This window comes from Castor canadensis, chromosome 2 (genome assembly GCF_047511655.1).
Source record: "Castor canadensis chromosome 2, mCasCan1.hap1v2, whole genome shotgun sequence".
Taxonomy (NCBI): domain Eukaryota; kingdom Metazoa; phylum Chordata; class Mammalia; order Rodentia; family Castoridae; genus Castor; species Castor canadensis.
The window spans coordinates 79,733,905-79,753,683 of record NC_133387.1 but is presented as its reverse complement, the minus strand read 5'-3'; the positions used below and the strand labels follow the sequence as shown (position 1 = coordinate 79,753,683).

General features: G+C 34.1%; 1 protein-coding gene across 7 annotated transcripts in view; it reads left to right on the top strand.

Annotated features, from left to right (window-relative positions):
• The window catches only part of Tmem196 (transmembrane protein 196), a 55,199-nt gene extending 35,772 nt beyond the window's left edge, over positions 1-19,427 (top strand). For 4 of the 7 annotated variants that reach the window (XM_074065125.1, XM_074065126.1, XM_074065123.1 and 1 more), the window contains exons 2-5: positions 8,541-8,597; positions 13,064-13,318; positions 14,439-14,512; positions 16,721-19,427. In XM_074065125.1, the coding sequence (XP_073921226.1) occupies positions 13,064-13,318; positions 14,439-14,512; positions 16,721-16,727 (336 nt within the window). In that variant the 5' untranslated portion in view covers positions 8,541-8,597 and the 3' untranslated portion in view covers positions 16,728-19,427. The remainder of the gene's footprint in view (positions 1-8,540; positions 8,598-13,063; positions 13,319-14,438; positions 14,513-16,720) is intronic. The other 3 variants (XR_012445229.1, XM_020158878.2, XM_074065124.1) reach the window with 1 other exon arrangement.
• Positions 19,428-19,779: the final 352 nt, after the last annotated feature.

The following is a 19,779-nucleotide window of genomic DNA, read 5'->3' as shown; positions in this document are numbered from 1 at the left end:
ACCTTTCTAGCCACGAACATCATTTTAGTCTGTTCAAGCTGCTATGACAAAATAGCTTTTACTAGGTAGGTATAGACAACAGAAATGTATTGCTCACAGGTCTGGAGGCTGAAGTCCAAGATCAAGTCACCGTCAGATTTAGGGTCCGGTGAGGACTCACTTTCTGTTTCAAACATAGTGCATTCTAGTGTGTCATATGACTGGAGATATGAACAAGCTCTCTAAGACCACTTTTAGAAGACCCTAATCTCATTCACAAATGTACCATAAAATAGCAATCATATTTCTCATTTGTACAAACCTATTATCTCCTTTGTTCATGTTTTTAGTTTTCTCCTTAATTGTTTCACATCTGGATTATAAAACTTATTTTTTAGTAATGCTATCCTTTTGTATTAAAAATAGAATTTCTCTAATTATAGCTTCCAATGGGATGTCACTTGTGTACATCAATATTATTAATTTCCATATATTAGTTTTTGCTTGCTACCTTACTAAATTCCCTCTTTTATTATAGTGAATTTAGGAACTGTTTCTCTTGCAAATTTTATGAATTAAACATGTTGTATGAAACAATGATAGGTTGTTTCCATCTTTCCAATTTTAACAGCTTTAATTTGTTTCTGATGTCTAATTGTTGCTTAGCAGCTCCATTCCAATGTTTAACACAAATGGTGATGATGGACATCCTTACCATTTTTTCATATCATATCAAGGATACCTATGACCAGCATGACGTATCACTGTTGGTATTGACCTTGGTCACCTGACTAAGGTAGTGTTCTATTGACTCTCTACCTTAAATTTACCCTTTCTTCTCTTTTTCATATGCCACTCTTTGGAAGGAAAAATTATATATGGACCACTCCTAGTGAGAGAGAGTTCTGCTTTACCTCAAGAGTGAAGTATTTACGTAAATTATTTGAAATTTTTCTGCATAAGAGATTTTTCTCTTTTCCCCATTTATTGACTTATGTAATCTTTTATTTTTATTTGTATGACCACATGGATATTTATTATACATGGTGGGCATTAAACCAATACTTATTTATTTTATTGCTCAAATTATTCCAAACTTTGGCCATTGGGAGCTCTTTCTGTTGGTTCCTTTGTTCATTTGACAAACGTCAATCAATGTATGCTTTTTTTTCTTGATTGATGGACAACCTAATTACTTTCTGGTACTATACTGTGCTCCAAACTCATTTTGTATATTTCCCTCCCTAGTCACTTTTCGAGGGGCAAATTATTTCTTTTACTGGAGAATGATATTAGAAACCAAGATATGGGTCGCAGTTCCGCTCATTGCTCCTGGGGTTTCTTCTTCTAGGTCCTGTTAGCAGACAGAGTGAGATACATATGAGTATATATGAATGTGTATGCTGACATAGCTAAAATATTTATTTATGCAACCATCTCTATCTATATTAAGCTTGAAATTGATTAAAACTGACATCTTCAATTCTAATTCCTGGCCACGTAAATTATTATAGCCTCTTCCCCATGCTTACCTGTAAACTCTTACCCCAACAGTAAAGAAATCTGGCTTCCAATACCCAACATACGTTTATTTCATTGTTCAATTTCAGTATACTTGTATAGCTTTGGCAGAATTGTTAACCAGCAATCCCTTTAGAAAACAATTTTGTCAAATATTGTGCCTACATACAGGTTTTGGGGTGTTTTTTTTGTCTTTAGCTTTATAGAGTATTTATTTCCGGAGTGGTTCAGGTCGGCATCTTTCCCTGACCCTCTTCAGTGAAATCATCTCATAAATTTGTAGTAGTTACATTTCTATCCTGGGATTCCTTTCATGCCCTAGATGACTTTTTCATTTTTCCAAATTTACAAAAATCTTAAAGATTTTGGTACTGTGAAGTTTTAACTAAGGCACAATTATGTGCCTTAGTTAACTATCCACAATTATAATATTATACAATGTAATTTTGCTGCCTTAAAAATAATCTTATTCTGCTGGGTCTTGAGGGGGTAGGGGGGAGAGGGAGGGGGCGGAGTGGGTGGTAAGGGAGGGGGTGGGGGCAGGGGGGAGAAATGAACCAAGCCTTGTATGCACATATGAATAATAAAAGAAAAAAAAAATCTCATTCTTCACCTATCATTTCCCTCTATTGCTCCTCAAATGCTAACAGCTATTTAGTTTTTGTTATCTCTATTGTTTCCTTCTTCATGATGCCATATAATTGGAATCATTCTGTTTGCATTCTTCACAGACTAGCTTTTTCATTTATTAATGTGCATTTAAATTTTATTCATGTCCTTGAGTAATTTGATATCACAGTTCTTTCTTATCACTGAATGCTCTTGCAATTATGTGGTTGTACCATAGTTTACTCATTCACTCATTGAAGGATAATTCCATTGCTTTGAGTTTTTCTCAATGATAAATAAAGCCATATAACAGTTCAAAGTAGATGTATAAGTACCTAAAAGTACAATCAGGACATATGGAAAGACTATGTTTGTCTTTGTTTTCTAAAACAACTGTGTCCTTTTCCATTTTTACAAGCAACAAATGAAAGTTCCTGTTGTTCTACACCACCAGTAATCAGAATCATCAGGTTTGCTTTTCACATTGTAGCCATTCTAATAGATGTGCATTGGTGTTTCATTGCTGTTTAAATTTAAATATAAATTTCTTTTTCATTTTATGTTACTTTTTAATTAGCAATATGAGGGGGTTTTATTCTGATAGCTCCATAAATGCATATAGTGTGCTTTGAACAAGTGTATTCCCTCCCTTATATTCTTTTATCCCCTTCTCTTCTCTCCCATTTTTCAAACATTGTTTGCTGGGTTTCATTATGCTATCTTCAAGTAGTTGTGTGTGTGTGTGTGTGTGTGTGTGTGTGTGTGTGTGTGTGTGTTCTTTGATTTTCTTCACCCCTCAAATCCTTTTTTCCTCCTCTCCCTTCCCACTGATCCTTACCCAGACAGTCCCCCTTCTACATTCATGTCCCATTATTACATCATTTGCAGGAAAATGGATGGAACTGGAGATCATTATGTTGAAGGAAATAAGTCAAGCTCTAAAATATAAATACCACATAGTCACTCATTTGTAGAATCTAGACCTAAAATGCTTATGACAATAATAATAGTAAATTTAAATTTCTTAGTGACAAATACTTTCATGTGTTTACTTGCTACACGTATCTTCTTTCCTCAGGTGTATGTTCAGTTCTTTTGCCCTTATTTTAATTTTGTTGCTTTCTTATTGTTCAACTTGCTTAATTTGATCTGTTTCCTTTCAGTATTTTCTACAATGATTTGCATAGATGACTGTCCTATACCCATTCCTCAATTTTCTATATAAAATTAGTCATATTCTGAATATAGTGTATCATGGTCAATTCCAGATCCAGTTAACTAAAGCAAACTACAGAAAATTTGTAGAAAGTTTAGAGAAGATCAGAGACTTGGGAAAATATCTCTTAGCAATGAAGAAAGGCACTGAACAGAATAAAATTCAAGGATGACTAAATAATGATCTCCATTTCTAAAAGCAATTTGAGCCAAAACAGCTCTGACTCTTTGACCTTATGTTATAAACATACACTTAGCATTTCTCTCTTGAAGAGCACTTTATTTGGCTCTCATGTTTGTCCATATCTTCCTGAGAATAATGAAGAACATGACTTAATACAACAGAAATTCATTCTCTCACAGTTCCTGAGACTAAATGTCTAAAATGGATCTGCAGGGCTGCATTCCTTCCATGGGCTCTGGGGAGAATCCATTTTCTTGTCTTCTCTAGTTTACAGAGGCCTCCTACACCCATTGCTTCATGGGTCCCTTCGTTTTCCTTCCCAGTCATCTGTGTAGCACCTTCAAACCTCATTCTCTTTGTCTCTTTGTTTGTTTTGTTTTGTTTTGTTGTGGTATTGAGGTTTGAGCCTACACCTTGAGCCCTATGGAAGTCCTTTCATGTGATGGGTTTTTTTTTTTTTTTTTTTTTTGAGGTAGGGTCTCTCAAACTATTTGCCTGGGCTGTCTTCAAACTGCAATCCTCCTGGTCTCTGCCAGGTGTGAGCCACCAGCGCCCAGCTGCTTCTTTGTTTTAACATTACATAGCCTCTGTCTCTTTTGACCTTGCTTTCCCCTTAAAGACCCTTGGGATTACTTTTAGGGTGTCATCTCTCCACAATAATCTCCCCATCTCAAAATCCTTAATGTAATCACATTTTCCTTATTTTGCCATATGTAATATTCACAAATTTTTGGGATTAGAACATGAATATCTTTGAAGGGCTATAATTTAGTTCAGCCTTTTCTTTTTCTTTTCAAATTGTGCATTTTATCTTAAAATTTTCTTTCAGGCTATTTTTGTGGGAGGTGGCGTTATTTTAGTGAAGAATTAAATTTTGTTGTAGCCATGATTATCTTTGGTGCATTGTAGTCTTCAAATTGGAATGTGGTTGCCTTGTGCTCTGTTAGTAACTCAAGTGCTAGGTTTGTTTTTTTTTTTTCAGCATTAGTGTCCCATCTTCAGCTTGAGTCCCTGCTTGCTTCTACCACAGAGTGCTCTCATCCCATGCCCTTTCTATCTCTCCATGGTAGATGACTAGCACTCATTACTCCCATGTGCTAGGCTCATGGTGAAGAGCAGGTAGAGTACAGGAAAAAGGTCCCATCTTGTTGTAGGCCAATCTCAGAGTAGGAAGGCCTTGTGTACCTGGTGTCAGGGGTGGTATTTTCTCAGTATTCTGTACCTTCCTTCATGTGACAGCCAAATTCTGCCTTGTGTCTGTGGTTGGTCTTGAGTAGAAGGCGCCTGCCTCTTCTCCAAGGTTGATGAACCTCATTTATTATAGGCAGAAGATGTTATAGTATAGACAGAGGATGTTAATTTAAGCGAGATGAGTTCCTGCCTCTCCTCCTATGTAAAGAATTTTTTCTTCTAATTAAAGTAACCATGTACGTTTGCATTTGCCCTGGAAATGAAAAGCTTTGCTATCTCTCTGGGGGTGCTTCAGGCTAATTACTTCTTAAAGAGAAAAGCTAAGGAAGGAGCAATATTTTCCACACACCTCTATATGTACACACACACACACACACACACACACACACACACACACAATTTGTGTGACCACCAGTGTTTCTTTCTCCATGCTCTGTAACAGGTGACACAATTTGTCTCAACCTTCCAGACTTTCCTTAACGAGGCCTGCCCCTCTGAATTGTTGTACTCATTGCCCTGGAAACTCGATTCTCAAATGGTGTCTAGAAAAGTTATCATTCTGCAGTGTATCAACATTTTCTTATTGCAAGTATATAAATGACCCTTTATACCCTAAAGAAAAAGCAGAAATCTCTATGGAAATTTCATAAAGAAAATCTGCTTAAAACAGAGAATGTTAGTTCCATAATAGCCCTGTATCATCCAGTAAATCGCAACCTTAAGCAATCTATTGAATGTAATCTAAATGGGAACCAAATGAATTCCACTTAAAGGACTAATTAATTTTATTTCATAGTGTAGCACTTAATGCCTTATAGTTGGATTGGCTGTATAGATATTGCTTCATAAATAAGAGCAAAACAAATTACCCTTTCTGGACTCGAAAAGTTCATCTTCCTAGAAACTAAATTATATCTTTACATTATATATGTGAAATTATATCTCTCATCCAGGCTATGCATATACACACATACACGGAATCCACCATCAGGTTCACTTTCTTTTAGATAATTTGTTTTTTACTTGCTTAATGATTTCCATGATGAGAGTAAGTTTTATGCAGCCCGAATAGAGGTAAGTTGAACAAGAAAGTACTTAGAAATATTGTAGTAAATTCCCCTCTAAAGGAAGATACATCTAATTTTAGACTATAACACAATGACTAATTTTCCAAAGACTTTATCTCAACAAAATTTAACAATGGAAAGGGCAAAGAGAGCAGTTGTAGGTGATGTTCACTGAATGCCTCTGGTTGGATTTCCAATTATAATGTACACTATGTGCATTAAAAAATATTTTTGAAAAGCATTTCCATCATATTACTAGAAACAAATTTACTTGGGTTCACAAACCTTAAATTATCTGCCTATTTGCTATTTTCATGTGTGACCATTAGCAAGTCACTAAACTTGCCTGGACCTGCAGTTCCCCAGGTCTGCATGTGTAGACTATGAAGGCTAACTAAATTGATCACCATTCAGAGTCCCTCCCAGTACTACAACTTGGGGTAAGTGAAGTTGGTCAATGGAAACTAAAGTTGACTTGCTACGCTAGGGGAGGGGTCCTTTTCTCTTCTCTATAAAGTATAATGGCTAAACTTAAGCAAAGATCTCTTACGTTCTCCTAAGAAATTCCATGATTTTATATACTTCCTATTACTTTTTTTCCCCCCTCAGATTACAGGTTCCCTCTAAGGAATGTGGATTTTTGTATACTCTAACAAAGTAACTATTAGAGCTTTTTTACACTCCAGATTTATGAGAGAATGGGAAAATATCACTTAATTTCCCTTCTGCTCTGCCTTTGCCTCCCTATCCCTGACCTCTCATTTCTTAGCTTCAAGTGGGACAACAGAAAATAACAATTTCATTGTCCCTAGGTGTTCCAATCGAGTGACTAGGATGGAGAACTCTGCTTATATTCCTGAGGTTCTTTGAGCGTCATTGAAATAAATAACAATTACATTTATAGACTTCAAGAGACATCCAAGGAACACAAAACCACAGTGCTTTCAAATTATTTCAAAAATGAATTCTGGGTGAATGGACTTTCACATGGAATAATGGAAAAGTTGGGAATAATGTAAGGAGAAGGACATGATTGGGTTTTGATCTGAAGCTTGAAGCTCTGAGGGGTACCTAATTGATCCAAACAGGAATTGCTTGAACATAGCCTTGAAATATGTGAGATGGAATCAGTAGGAAGCGTCTACAAGAAGACAAGGTTATTCATACCTTGGGCACAGAGGGTGGTGAGAAAAGGTCATTGGGAAAGACCTTTATGAGACTTCTAAAAATTATACAAGTATTAAAATTTTATAGTTCTGATTTTCTGGCTTCTCATGATTTTGTAATACTAAAATATTTTGTAAGATCTATTGATATAACATGTTATTTTTATAATATAAAACCAATTTGCTTTTTTGCCTTTGAGAATTATATTTTTTACTATCAAAATCATAAATTTCTTTATTAATATTATAAATATTTTTTATTTTGTTCTATGAGTTTGGTTCTATATTTAGTAAATCCTTTCTACTCTAACATTATACAAATATTTAAATTTGAGGTCTCCCAATGAATTTACAAATTATCACACATTTAGATATTCAAACTTGTTCAAGTTGAGGTTAACAAATTATCTTAATTTCCTCTAACAGTATACAAATATTTAAATTTGAGGTCTCCTAATGAATTTACAAATTATTACACATTTAGATATTCAAACTTGTTCAAGTTGAGGTTAACAAATTATCTTAATTTCATTGATCTTTTCCCACTAATTTGAAAGACCATCAAAACCGTATACCAAATTCTTAAGTGTGCTGCATCCCTTGACCTGTTTTGCTTTACTACTGCCTGGTTTACAGTCATTTTACACCATTAGAGAGAAAGTTACTTGGCAAAGACATCCTGGCCCTTATTCTTCAGCAAATGCTATTGGTGCTTCTCACATGCATGTCATTTCAGGTCGTCCTTAGACTATTTGATATATATCTTAAAACACCCATCCAGGTATGACACAGTTTAAACCAATTATATTATTAGCTCCAGTTGAAAATTGCAAACATTTTTTATAAAATTATTTTGGAAACAAGTTTTCTAAGGAAATGTGAAAGCCATTAGTGGATGTATTTCTTACTAATGAATTAATTATTTTACTTATATAGTTAGGCCAAGTCAGAAGTATGTATGAATTTGCACTCAAGTGGTCTTAAATATTTTTATACAAATGAAACTACCATTTTATAAAATCAGAATGTCTGTATCATGGGTGGATGATTTGATGTAGCTGCTTTTGCAAAGCAATTATGTTACCAGTTTTCTTGTTTCCATGACATTATATGCTATCAAGAAGTTCATAACAAAAAGTTGAGTTCTTTCAATATATTCACAAGGTGGTCCTTCTGGTCCAATGAGATAGACATTGTAACCATTTGAGAGGTATGGATAATGTATCTATAGAGAAATATCTCACTCACTGTCTGATGCCTTATTTTTCTATTTGTTCTAGATTCCCAGATTATAGTATAAACTATTGAGTTCTAGTTGTTTGGTGTGAATGAATGTATCACATCACTTTTCTCCCTAAGAAGGTAGAAAGGGATAAGAAGGCAGTGAAAGGAAATAGGAAGAACTGAACTCTAAATTCATTTACTTTGTAATTTCTCAAAGGTTAAACTGATTCAAGTTTTGATTAATTTCCTTTCCAGCTTTTGGTGGGAATTTAAAATGTTGAAGCTTCACTGGAGCAAATGTCAAAAATGAGTTATTACAAGCCAAAATCTAGGGGTTTTCTTATCTTTAAATATGGAATAATTGTTCTTCTTTTTTCTTTGCAGTTTCTTCTTTGTGGCATATGTGGAATATTGTGCGCCAAAAAAAAATCAGGACTTGTTGTAAGTTTTTGCCTTGTTTGTACTGTGCATTGAAGTGTTTCAAATATAAGGATTCAAAAATGGAAATGATGACTAGCAAACTTTCATGTACTGAAAGATCTTAATTTAGGATGAAAAAGAGACTGGCAAATAAGTACTGGATTTCTTGTTTCAAATAAAACCATACAGAGTATTAGAGACTATGACAAAACACCAACACAAAAAAGCTTTGATATGCTCTTTACATTAATATGCAAACTTTAATATCTGCTGTGGATGACAGTCTCTCCAGCTTTCCACTTAGAGCCTCTTAGGCAATCACCCGAATCCTTCAGTGAGCTGAAAAAAAGGTAAAGGAAATTGAACTGGCTAAATAAGGAACAGGGCCTAAGGATTACTGGCTTTCTTTGACTGTGAAGCTAATTTTGCAAAGCGCCAAGACAGCTGTGTTGCTATGGTTATAGTTAATTCTTAAAAATTTATTTTATTTTATTCTATTACTCTGAATGCACACGTAACTGCTTTCAGATGTTTTACAGTACTGTCATGGCATTATGGGGTAGGCAGCATATTCCCAGTTAGTGCTGATTCTGGCTGGAGGAGAACCCTGCATGCTGAGGTTGGACTCCCTTCTGCCTTCATGACATTTTATGAGCGTTTAGAAAGTAGGAAAAGGCATGATTTATTTTATGGAGTACTAAAGGAGAGATCATAAGCTTTTACAAATTGCTAAAAATCAGTACTACACAAGGACCTTCGGAAATGGCTTTTGAGCCTAAAGAGACCTTTTCAAGAAGAGGCAAGCTATTTAGCATGGTGGGATACAGAAGGAGGAGGATAGCAATCATTTTCATTTTACCCCATTTTCTAATCATGCTCCTCACCCACCCACATGGATTGAATCCCTATCCCTTGCACTTACCAGGCAAATGCTCTACCATTTGAGCCATACCCTCCAGTTCTTTTGTTTTTGAGACCCCAGATGACCATCTTCCTGTCTCTGCCTCCTGAATTGCTGAGATTACAGACTTATGCCACAATGCCTGGCATAATCAGGCCTTTATGATAGCATCTATGGTGACTGAAAGGATAGAATATTCACCGAATAGACACGTGAAATATAATTTTCAATAATTATATAAAAGGAAAAAGGAAACATTTGGGATAAAATTGTTTGGAGGGGTATTTGTAATTGTTATCCATGATACTATTGTTCTTTAGATGTGGCCTTCATTCTTTCTACATCTTTCCTCTACCAAGACTCATTATAACTATGTAGGAAAAACTTATTGGGAGAAGAAAGGAAGGAAGGGAGAGAAGGAAGGAAAGATAGGAAGGGAGAGAGAGAAGGAAGAAAAGAAATGTAGGGAGGGAGGGAGGAAGCAAAGGAAGGAAGGGAAGGAAAGAAGTGAGGGAGGAAGGAAGGGAAGGAAGAGTGGTAAGAAAAATTAAGGAAAATAGGGAGGGAGGAAGGCAGGGAGGTAAGGAGGAAGAAAGAAAGGGAGGAAGGAAAGGGAGAGAGAAGAAAGAAGAAAAGATGGGAGGAGAAAGGAAGGGAGGAAGGAAAGAAAGGAGGGAGGAAGGGACAGAAGGAAGGAAGAGAGGGAGGGAAAAAAGGACAGATGGGAAGGAAGGAAGGATTCTTTTTTAAAAAAAAGGAACTAGTGTTGATTTTTATCTTTGTTGTTCTCTTACAAATTATAAAAGAAAAATCATAACATCTGAACTTTTTTAGAAACTACCAGCCACAAGGTGGATGCATTTACTATTAGAAAGGTACTTCCTCCTCCTATACTTTCTGAAGATCCCATAGATGTTATTTAGCCTCAAGGATTTTTCTACCCTTATATCAAATTTTTGGCACAAACAATGTATACAGGTGTAAGTAAATGTAAAACTAATAAAAGGAGAAAAGAAAAAAAAAGAAAACCCCTCAAAAAAATCTCTATTCTAAGTGTCTCTTCAGTCTAGACTCCCCTGCTTAGTGATATTTGAAAATAGTATATGGCTATGAGCTTGGACATAAATTTTAATATTTTAATTTTTAGGTGACAATATTTTGTCAATACATGTTATTGAATTGTCATGCTATTAAAGAATTATTAAGAATAATATGTAGAGATATGGGCTTTCCTGTGATAATAAATTAAATGTGTCACCTACTTTTAAAATTAACAGTAATCTGTTATTTGAAGACTAAGATACCTTTCCTTATTTTCTAAGAATGAGTACACACTAACATATATACTCAAGAAACTGAATAGCAACTGAATATCATTTAAAAAGAACTTTAAGTGGTTGATTTTACTTGAAATTGTGAGTTACAAGCTGCCATTTGGTGGGATGATTCTATCATTTGGTAGCCAATTTTCAGTATTATATTTAATCAAGTATAACAAGATTGTCCTCCTCCACCAGTGAGTTTTTATTCCTGAGAATAAGTACTCTGAGAGAGAAACAGTAAGGAATGATGAATTAAGTTGGAGAAATGAAGCAAACTACTGTACTTATTATTTCTGCCCATTCATCTTTTTCATTGTGTTATTTTGCCTGTCTATGTCAGACCCTCTGCTGGGAGCTGTGTGCACTTAGCTGAGATGGTATTTCTCAAGGAAGCCTCCAAAACCTCTGATTGGGCTACATTTCATTTTCCCTACTCCCAGGGCAATCCATTCAGCTTTCTCTTTTAATATTTATCATGCCATATTGATACATTGTATCTTCTCCTTCACAAGATCTCAATAAACTGAAGGGGAATAATTATAACCTATTCTTTGCAATATTAGCAGCTGCCTCAGTTAGGGCCAGCATGTGCTAAGCGCTCAATAAACTTGAGCTCAAATAAGCTTGCAAAATTCAACTGTCGACAACAAGTAATACCTGTTAATGTAAAAATAAATGCTAAAGTAAATGATAAAGCTGTGTACCTGGGGAATTATAACAAAGGAGGTAATCAATTAAATCCAGGAAGGCTTTCTGAAAAGGTAGAATTTGAGTTATGCCTTCCTTCTTGGAGTCCAAAGAAAAAGCAAAATTAATTCCAAGAAGCCAAAAATATTCTTGAGGTGGGAATGAGAAAGTTATATTAATGGACAAGGTTGGGAATGGGGTATAGCTTAGTGGGAGAAAGCTTGCCTAGTATCCAGAAGGCACTGGGTTTCATCTCCAGCAACCAGAGGGCAAATTGGATCTATATTCCTGAGAAGAATGGAAATAAGTTTGGCTAATTAAATTAGTACTACTATGGAATCCACAGGATAATTTTTTAAAATAAAATGAAAGTCTTAAAGTCCTTAACATAGCCCATTAATTTTTTTAAATATTTACAAAACATTTACTACATAGAGCATATTATACTTGGTTCTGCTGGGATCATACTTAGGTTGAACAAAGCCTCCTCAATCTATGAATTCCAACCCAGGTCAATCTAATAGTAAGATCAAAAACAAACCCATCTTCTGTGTTTCTTCAGTACAAACAAGCATTTTTGGAAGACCTTTGGTGTATATCCATTGTGGTGCCACAGAGTAACAAAAGATTTGTAAGATACAAGGTCAGTTCATAGGCAGTCCCTAACCTACCTATCTAGGAAATAGATATACAATAAAACACTCACTGAATGAAAGAAAAAAGATTTAAGTGAATTTCCTAAATTCACATATATAGAAAGTTATAAATATTTGTCTAGAAGTCCAATGCGCTATCCATTGTGCAACAGAGCCAGGTAGTTATAAATATTTGAAGGTAGGTTGAACTAATCACAATTCAAGATATTTAGATAATTTTAGAGGATTGACATAGTAAAACTGGATATATGTCAGAAAATCTGGGTTCTGTTCTTAAATATGAATGTTAACTGATCACCATTCATTTTTCCAAATGCACATTAGTATCTCTCTCAGAGGACAATTGGGGAGCTAACTGAGATGATGTCTGTTTCAGTTCCTAGAAGAGTACCACACATCAGACATTAAATAAATACTTAAATCTAGCTAAAAGATTAATTTTGTTTACTTCAGCGTTCTCAGAAGAGATACCCTTGGCTTCAATTTCTTTGGTGGTATTGAACTCAGGGCCTTACCCTTGCTAAACAAGCACTGTACCACTTGGAGCCATATCTCCAGCTTTTCTTGCTTTTAGTTATTTTTCAGTATTTTTCAGATAGGATCTTGCTGCTTTTCGCCTGGGCTAGCCTTGCACAATAAGCCTCCTGTCTCTGCCTCCCAACAAGTAGCTAGGATTACAGGTATAAGCCACCACACCAGGCCTTGGCTTCAATTTCTGAAACACTATGGACTAGTCTCTCTCCAGTGAGTCCAACTGAGTAGAATCTCCCCTGACAGGTGAACCCCTGAACTCCTTGAAGTGCAAAGAGCACCTTCTGCTTACTGTAGTTTAACCATCATTTGATGTGTATCAGCATTGATCAATGGGTTCTGAGAGTCCTTGCCAACTCACTTTAACACTCCCTTTCTTCTTCTTGCCAGATGATCCTCTTTTCAGCCTGCTGTATCTGTGGACTTATTGGGGGCATCCTCAATTTTCAGTTCCTTCGGGCAGTCACAAAGAAGACCTCGTCTCTATATCCTCTGCATCTTGCCTCCATGTCCCTGGCATGCATTGGGATTGGGGGCTGCACCCTGTCCTCCTGGCTCACCTGTCGACTAGCCAGTTATGAACAGAGGAGGATGTTCTCAGAAAGGGAGCATTCCCTGCATCACTCTCATGAGATGGCTGAGAAAGTGAGTTTTGTTCCCTTGCCTCCTGCTGCTGTCATGTTACGAAGACCGCACTCTAGGTGAAACAACTTGTAAGCTTGGGTGACAAGTTGAGGGACCAGATTTTATAAGTTTGTCCCTATTGGGTTAAGAGTGGAAAGTTTTCAGTCATTTTTTTCTCTGCAATTCATGGGTACACCTAATTTCAACATAATTTTGTGGCCTCTCTATTCAAAAACACAGTCCCTAAAATAGCATTTCATAAAATATTGAGTACCTTATAAATATGGATTTTTATGTATTATACTGAGGAAAAACACATAAACTAAAAACAGTCTCCACTCAATAATGCCAGCTTTAGAAATCACATGAATTCCCTTTTCTAGCTTATCCCTTGTGCCTGTAAGTAGATGCATTTGATTATGTAAATTAGATCTTCAAGCATAAAAGGAGCTTTTTAATGAGACAACAAAAACTCTTCTATCGGTGAAGATTTTACAATTCTTATCAAGCTGCATTTAATTCTCATCTAAACTTCATGTATATTAGGATAGCTCTGCCTATATTTTAAACAATGTTCCTTGCATAATTGTTTCATGAAACCTATTAAAAGAGAAAGTTGGATTAATTTCATAAAAAGACCAAGAATATAGAGAACTGTGTTTCTACTAAATTTTGGGCACATTTATTAATAAATATTGGATCTATTGAGAAAAGATAAACATCTATAAAACAAAGAAAGTGGCCAAATTATATTTTGTTGCATATCATAGAAGTAAAATTATATAAGCACAGAGTAAAAGAAATAATAGCAAGAGTTATTGGGTATTTCTTTATGTTACTTTGAGATAAAAAGTACCTATTTTGTATTTTATATGTTTTCACTTTGTCTATAATCTATATATAAAGAAAGGATATTCTCTTAAATTATCTCAAGAAAGTAATTTTAAATAGACCTAACTATGCATGACCTTCAGAAAAAAAATAATATCAAGGCTGATAACTTAAAGAATTAGGTCATAAAAATAGATGATCATATATATTTGAATAGTGGTTTTTGTGCTCTATTTTTATTATAGTTTGATTTAGCTCTTGTGTATATGTTTGTGCAATATTTATTGTATAATTGTTATATTTATATTAGAGATTGAGGGCTATTGAAATAACCGACTTGCCCAGCTGCCCGGTGGTGCCCCCGACACCAGAGTTACCTACAAGGTACGCTGACTTATAGGGAGTTACCATGTTGTAATGTCGCTGCAGGAAGCACTACCTCTTTTAGGAAGCCATGATGTCAGCAGATCAGTCTGGACTGATGCTGTGATGTTGTTCCTCAAAGTATCACTTTCATAAGGGCTACTTTGAGGAGATGACATAAACCTACATGGCAGAGTCTTGCAGCTTGAAAGTTGGTTGAGTATTTAAAATACTCAGCCTGCCTATAAGCATCCAAACACATTTCTGCTTGGATGACTCATAATTCCTTTTATTCTTTGCTACATTATGATTCTAACTTAATATCATCATTCACACACAAGAGTTTTACTTTTAATAATAGATAAGTCTGTATAAAAACAAACTGTGTATCTCCATCATGCCAAAATTGCATGAACAAATAGTCAAAGTTTTATACTTATATAGTAAAAATTCTGTAGGGAAAGTTTCTTCTAGCAAAATTATCTGATATGATACATCAGCAACTTATTTCCCATATTTCCAGTTGCTGAAAACATAGTCAAAGAGCTTGGTTTGTTTAAATAGCATAACTGGAAATACAGACAGTCATATCGATACTATGGACCATTTTCAGGAACGATGTCCAGTTGCAAATATTCGCATTTGGTCCTGCCCAAATTTAGAGTATAATCTTCTTGTGAAGAAGGACATGCCTATTTGCAAATAAACTAATATGATTCATCCATTTTAAAACCAATTTCTACTATTATTTCCTATTAGTAGTTTTATTGTGTCCATGTTGGTGTTCATTTAGTTAAGAAAATACTTTGATTTGAATTTTAAAGAACAGCTTTCTTTAAATTCTGCAATAAAATATTTATACTTTATTATTTAAACATTTTTAAGGAACAGTTCTTTGGGGAAATGAAGAGGTGCTTAAGATTCTTATTTCTGTTAATCCTTTAAGAAGTTTTCTTTTTCTTTAGCAGAATGAATAGGAAAAGATGTTTTGAGTACATTTTGTTGATGATTATTTCAGGAGGATGATTTCTATTTATGTTACCATCAATAGTGAGTTCTTAAATGAAGCCTCAAATCAGTTTTCCTAACTGTAAACTTAATGCCAGTCTGGTAATTCCAATATATTTTCATGCCTGCTTTCACCATTTTCAACTCTCTAGAGTTGGAGCCTAGAGACTCCATATAGAAACAAGATAGAAATGGATGGGAATAAGATAATTGGGAAAATAATTTCTACCTGAAATATTTCTACTGCTCTTTTGCAAATAGGCTTGTTCAAGTGTGGAAAAACATTGTCAATCTTAGATCATTATGCTGACAAATTTATAATATGGTACACTAACCATGATAAATGTGAATGGGCCTCATACCTTATTACCTTTTATTATGTAAGAAGGATTTTAATATTTAATAAAATATATTAATATAAAGCACTATTTTTTCATCAGTTAATGTTTTCTATAATTGCAAGTAGAATTTTTATATTAGCTTATTCTTTGCATCTATATATTTATTGCCTTCATAAGTACTTTTCCTAGTTAACTTCTTTGTAGCTGGTTCCTTAAAGCATTTTAAGAGATTTCCCTGTTTTCCTTTTTACTATGTAAGTGATAGTGTCACTAAAAACAAGCTTTCCAGCCAGGCACGATGTCTCACATTACAATCCCAGCACTCAGGAGGTTGAGGCAGGAGGATCTTGAGTTTTGAGACCAACCTGGACTATATGGTGAGAGCCTGTCTCAAAAAACCAAATCTTTCTTACTGGAATTCTCTAGTGATCCATGGTTACAAATGAGCAATGACCCCATGTGGCCTTTTCCAGTCAAAAGGCCACATACTTTTCTGTAGAATCAAGATAACCTGTGGAATGTGTTGGCCTTTTGGTGACATGCATTGGCAAAACTTGGGCACTTAACCATTTTCTCTCTAGGTGAGGTTCTTCCAAAATACAGTTGAGGGAAGAAAAGGGAAACTCAGGGAAGTGGAGAGAGAATGAATTGATTTTGTGAGTAGAAGGCTTTGGTCTAAGATTGTCACTTCAGCATTTTCATGTGCTATTAGATGCCATGAAATTTCATTTTTTTCTAACTCAGCAACAGTATTAATCCTTGTCCTTTCCCCTAAAAATGTCTTTGTATGGCTTGAAACTTCACTTGTGCAAAATTAATAATCAAAACAATGTCTTACTCTGAAAATGAATTTAATTAATTTGTGATATTTTTCTAACAGGAAATGACAGACAACATCAGCAATGGAGGACCACAATTGATATTTAATGGAAGAGTATAACAATGTTTGAAACAACTGAACATGTTTTAGGATGTTCATGAGACAAGCAAATACCAAAGGACTAAGAGATAATATTAAAACAGTTCTTGCATTTGCTTTTATCTCTCCTGAGCATCCACTAAAATTATTCTTCCACAATTTTTCCTCACTTTAGTCTCCAGCTTTTTCTATGAGAAGAAACACTTTCTGGAAATGCCTAGTTTATTCATTTTAACAGACTTATCAGATTGTTCTAAAGAAGACTTTTCAGGAAATAAAAGAAATAAAACTAATATAAGATTCATGTTCTATGAAACACTATTTGACTAGCATGAGTATTAGATTTGTAATTACACATTTCATATGAGTAATTTAAAAGTTCAGATATCAAGAAATGACAATAATTTATTGATGTCTTTGTTTTGAAAGACAGATGGCTTCAAGAATGTCACAATGCAAAACCTCAGCAATGCCTTGTTATAAAAACATTGTAATTATTTTCAATTTGTGAATTAATTATATTTCATAATTTATTTGTATATTGCAAAAATCTAAAACATATCAAAGATTTTTTAGAGAGAATACTAATCTGTATGATATTTTTGCATTTTTGCACAAGAGTTGTAAGTGATTATCATGTAAGAAAAACAAACATGTTTTGATGCTACTGTGAAGAATGATCTGCATGCTCATAAATGACCCAAGAATATCGTACAGATGTACATATATATATATACTGTAAATACAGAAAACATATACAGCATATATTTATAGCTACATGAATGTAAGTAGATAGTAGAAAAGAAATTGCAATGTTGTAAAGGTATTCCAACAGAGATGGGAAGGCAATAGCTCAAAGCTTTTCTATTCTCACAAACTCACACATTTAATTTCTGAGACACTTGTCTACTTTTCATCTTTTTATGGTATCTATTGTGTGTAAAGCATCATCGCTGCTGATATTTATGGCGCTGAGTGACCTGACTAGTGTAATATAAAAATAGATCGCTTAGTTACTTGGATATTTTACTATGATTGTGGTATTTCTGTAATAGCATTTATTAAGATTTATTTATGAACATAACTTCAAATCATATACTTCCATATTTATAAATAAAAACATTATGACTTATGATTACTCATGATATGTATATTCAGGAAAGATGATATATCCCCCAAATGAAGTGACAATTAGCTTTGCTATTACTTAGGTGTTTTCTTTTCTTTTCTTTTATAATTAAAATGAAATAATATACACAGACCATGTTTGGGAAACTATTATCCAAAGAATATGAAAAATTATCTGTAGAAGAAAGTAAAAGGATAAGCTAACATTCATATAGCTAGATTCAATCTTTTTTCTTCCATAATGGAATGTTAAATAGCAAACAATATGTATATGTAAGAAAATAGCATGGCCCTATAAAATATCCATGAGGATATAACCTCTGACAACAAAGAAACCTAATATTTTTAAACATATGACTTTCACTGTATCGTATATTTTTGCTACTCCCCGAAGCTAGTAATTTTTCAAGTCATTTTTATGAGTTACTTGCTGAACCAGTTAAATTAAAATCTTTGATATTCATTATGAGAATATGTTATAATTTATAAGCAAGATGTGAATCTTAAATGTGCTAACAAAATAACAGCAAGTTGAGTTAATGGCAATATGAAGCTTTTAGCTTCACAGAAACAAGATCATCATTTAACATATTTAAATTGACTTCTTAAAAAATTCTGGCTAAATAAAAATAACTGAACTCTGATTGTTGGGTATAGTTTCTGAAGTCTCCCAACTCATTTGGAATACTTCATTCTCTAGTATATTACAGATGCTGTGCATAAATTCCACCTCAAGTAGTGAATAAATATCATCACTATCACATCACTATTCACAAGCAGGCTTTATATTTGCCACTAAAAATCTAAACTATAAAATACAAAATTTTTGTGTGTGTAAAATTCTACCAAATTAATGCAAGGAAGTAGTTTTGTTTTGTTTTGTTTACTGAAAAAATAAGCCACCAACTGTAATTTTTGGTGGCATTTTCCTTTAGACATGTTTGTACAATGAAGAATTATAATACATCAGTAAGATACTTTAATGCCTTTTGAGTCGATGAAATCACACATTAAAAGTAGGCATATCACTGCTTTAACATAGAGTTTAAAAGAGATGCAATTATCCAAATAGTCCACACTGTATGTTTAATCAAGTATAGGTATATCTTTAAATATAATTATTTTACCCAGTGTTTTCAGGGCTCAATTTAGAGTGATTTGTTTGGGATTTATAGTGATTCTTGAGATTAGTGGGGAGAGTGAAGAAGACATTATTCAAGTAATTGAAAATTTAATTTTGATGACACATTGACTATGAACTAGAATTTTTTAATTGACTACATTAGAGTTTTGGTATGAACCTCCTTTTGGGGGAAAAGTAATGTGATACTAAATTAGAAAAAAAAATATATGAAACTGATGTGGTATGCTTTAGAGAATAACTACACAGAGGTGGAGTTATTACAAGCTTAAAAGAACAAAAGTAGACTCTCCTTGGAAATTTTAAAACATATCTGTGTGTACATGTATGTGTACACACACACGATAGCTTTGAATTAGAATGTGGTTATGACTATGTAATAAAATGGTGTGCTTTGAAGTTACGTGTGGTATTGGCTTTCTTTTTATTATTACACAAAAATGTTTCCCCCTCCCATAAATAAATGTGCTACTCTGTGATTGGTGGGCATCAATTTCAGAGTGAATAAAGAGGAAGAGATAGTCACAGCTAGACCATATGGAATTAAGAAAAGATATTATTTGAGATATGTAAGACTAGAATGTGTTCAAGTAAAGAGAGGAAGTGGTTGATGATACAGAACAAAACGATTATAATAACAAAGTAACGTACCTCGGGCAGCAAAAGGAAATAAGATACCGATCATAGAGGACAGGATTAAATATAGGTGAGATTTGAGATTGCAGATCTCACAAAGGAAACAACAATATTT